The sequence below is a fragment of the Cynara cardunculus genome (assembly GCF_001531365.2).
Source record: "Cynara cardunculus var. scolymus isolate 2C chromosome LG 11, CcrdV1, whole genome shotgun sequence".
NCBI classification, from domain to species: domain Eukaryota; kingdom Viridiplantae; phylum Streptophyta; class Magnoliopsida; order Asterales; family Asteraceae; genus Cynara; species Cynara cardunculus.
The window spans coordinates 3,453,069-3,455,784 of record NC_037538.1 but is presented as its reverse complement, the minus strand read 5'-3'; the positions used below and the strand labels follow the sequence as shown (position 1 = coordinate 3,455,784).

Below are 2,716 nucleotides of genomic sequence, written 5' to 3'. Positions count from 1 at the left end.
CAATAATCTCTCAAAAAATGTTCCAAGATTATAACTTTTTAGTTGCATAATAATCTTTTATATTAATATAATATATTTTCTAATATAATCATTTGAGAAATTCATAACTTGTGATATATACGTAACTCTTTTTATTATAAAGTTTTGTTTTACATGATTTTTTTTTCGTCTAAGTAATAGTATTTAATGTATTGATTAACATATATTTGTTTTTCAATGTGTTTGTGCCATATGTATTCGGTACATAATATGAAACTTTTTTACATATATTTTTTGTTTCACAAACATGCCAAAAAGTTCACATTATGAACCAAATACATGTGAAAAAACTCGTTATGAAACTAATATATGTCAATCACCATATATATCTTTTGAAAGTTAAAGGGCCATCCAAATTAATACATGCAATATATAATACAAAACACAATACGTTCAAGAAAACTACAAATTTCTTAGTGACTTAGTAGTCACTTATCAAACGTTTATTAAGCAAGGGCTTACCAGCAAAGACATGACTTTTACTTATATTATTGGGTAATATTGTCGTCTACGCAATAAGAACTTGTTGAATAACTATCTTCTATCTCACTTATCAGATAACATACTTGAGAGTTGGGTTCACATGAGACTAGTCTGTTTTCGTGAGACCGTTTTTTTACACTTGAAACTTCACAATAAAACGCTATGAAGATAAAAAAAAAGTCGAACATTCACAGTAAAAACACTGTGAAGGTTACCTTAACAATGTTTTGCTATGAAGTTTTAAATGTAAAAAAATAATCTTATAGATTTCATGAAAACAAACTGATGTCACGTGATCGCAATTCACGTACTGGGGTCTTTGTAACGCTGGTTCGGGAGGTAACTGCTATCCGTAAGTCTTATTTCCATGACCAAAATATGCAATAAATATTTTTTTTAAATATTTAACCTGGATAAACGTTTTGACAGTTTTACCACACGTAGCAGTTAAACTCGTCGACCTCCAGCCACGTGTCCTCCACGTGCCATCCCCACAACCCCTCCATCCATGCACACTGCCACTGCAACCACTTGTACTTATATGCCACTCATCACTCCACCAAATTCCATACAAACAAAATGGCTCCAAAGAAGAGTACAGTGGTGAAAACCACCAAAAAAACCATACAAGAATCAGTTCAAGTTTCAGTAGTCGATCAAACCACCAAAAAACCAGTCACCAGAGGCGGCGGCGCCACCGTTTCATCCAAAGAAAAGATCGAAGTCTTCACCGTAAAAACCCCACAACAAGAAGAAGAAGAAGAAGAAGAAACCCTAGAAGATGATGATGACACCCAACAAGAAGATATTGTGAATGATGGTATTGGTCGGGAAAGGAGAGAGATTAAAGTTCAAGATGCCAGTACTCCCGGTACTACCAGAGACGGCGGCGGCGGTCGGCGGAGGAAGGCGGCGAGTGGAGATCCGGTGAAGAAAAAGAAAAAGAGGAGGAAAGTCGGGGAGATTGGTGGTGGTGGTGAAGGGTATAAGAGATATGTGTATAGGGTGATGAAGCAGGTACATCCTGATTTGGGGATATCGTCGAAAGCAATGACGATTATTAACAATTTGATGACGGATATGTTCGAGCGGCTGGCGGAGGAGGCGGGGCGGTTGTCGGAGTACAGCAAGAAGATGACATTGACGTCGAGGGAGATTCAGGGGGCGGTGAAACTGGTGTTGCCCGGAGAGCTTGGGAAGCATGCGGTGGCGGAGGGAACTAAAGCCGTCACCAGTTACATGTCCTACGGCGGCTGAAGATCTATGTTTTAATTGGGTTTTCATGGGCTTATAAGCCGTTAATGTTGGTTTATAGTTTATCTGTAGTGTTAGGTTGGTGAATAGATTTAAGGGGTAGGGCTTTCTTGTGTATATTAAGATCTGAAATTTAATGCCAAGTTTTTTGGTTAAATGTTCTTAAAAAATTTAAAGTAATAATATTTATATACCTTTATATGCAACAATTAAACTTACACAATCTCTCCATCTTTGGTTAGTTTAACCCCTGACTTGACTTTTTAGAAGACCAAAGTCTTTTAGAAGACCAAAGGCTACAATACCTCCGATACACTCTGGATCGAAAAATTTATATAAGTTATGGTTTCTAAAAATATCAAAGGATTAATTTATGAGGTTTCTAAAATGTCAAAAGGGTTAATTTATTAGGTTTCTAAAATTAATTTACTAATTTAATAGGCCCATTGAACAAATGTTATAGAGTGGCGGTGGTTAAAGACCGGTTCTGGGTTGGTCACGATCAATTTTAAGGTTGGCCATAACCGGTCTTAGTATAATCGATTCCGGTTGAAAAGGTGAAAGACCGGTCATGCCATTCTATAACCGGTTATGGGGTCTCGGTTTTAACCGATCCCAATGTTAAAAAAATATTTCTTTTTGAAGTTTTTTTAAGTATATAAATATTTAATACATTATTAAATTTGTCGTACGGATGATTCAAATATATTTTAAAAATACGTAATTTTTGGGGCCATCTATGATTTTTGATTTTTGTAAGTTAAAAGTTACGGGCCTGGCTTTTATAAAGGTGATGCGTCTCAAAGTTGCGGACCTTTTATAATTTTCTGTTTTGGCTGTACTCTAAAGCCCAGAACTAGAAATTAAAATACTTATCAGTATGGGTGTTCATAGGTTGAGTTAATTGGGTTAAAGACATTTGAATAATCAAATTTAATGC

The 2,716-nt window shown here is 35.7% G+C and overlaps 1 protein-coding gene across 1 annotated transcript; it reads left to right on the top strand.

Moving 5' to 3' along the window:
- Positions 1–1,101: 1,101 nt before the first annotated feature.
- LOC112521862 (histone H2B, sperm) lies at positions 1,102–1,876 on the top strand. The gene has a single exon (XM_025130856.1). It carries the CDS (start codon positions 1,102–1,104, stop codon positions 1,777–1,779), a length of 678 nt encoding a protein of 225 aa, XP_024986624.1. The 3' UTR covers positions 1,780–1,876.
- The last annotated feature ends 840 nt before the right edge of the window (positions 1,877–2,716 follow it).

Excerpts from the sequence above, each read along its gene's own strand:
- LOC112521862 (XM_025130856.1), top strand. The coding sequence starts at position 1,102 with ATGGCTCCAAAGAAGAGTACAGTGGTGAAAACCACCAAAAAAACCATA.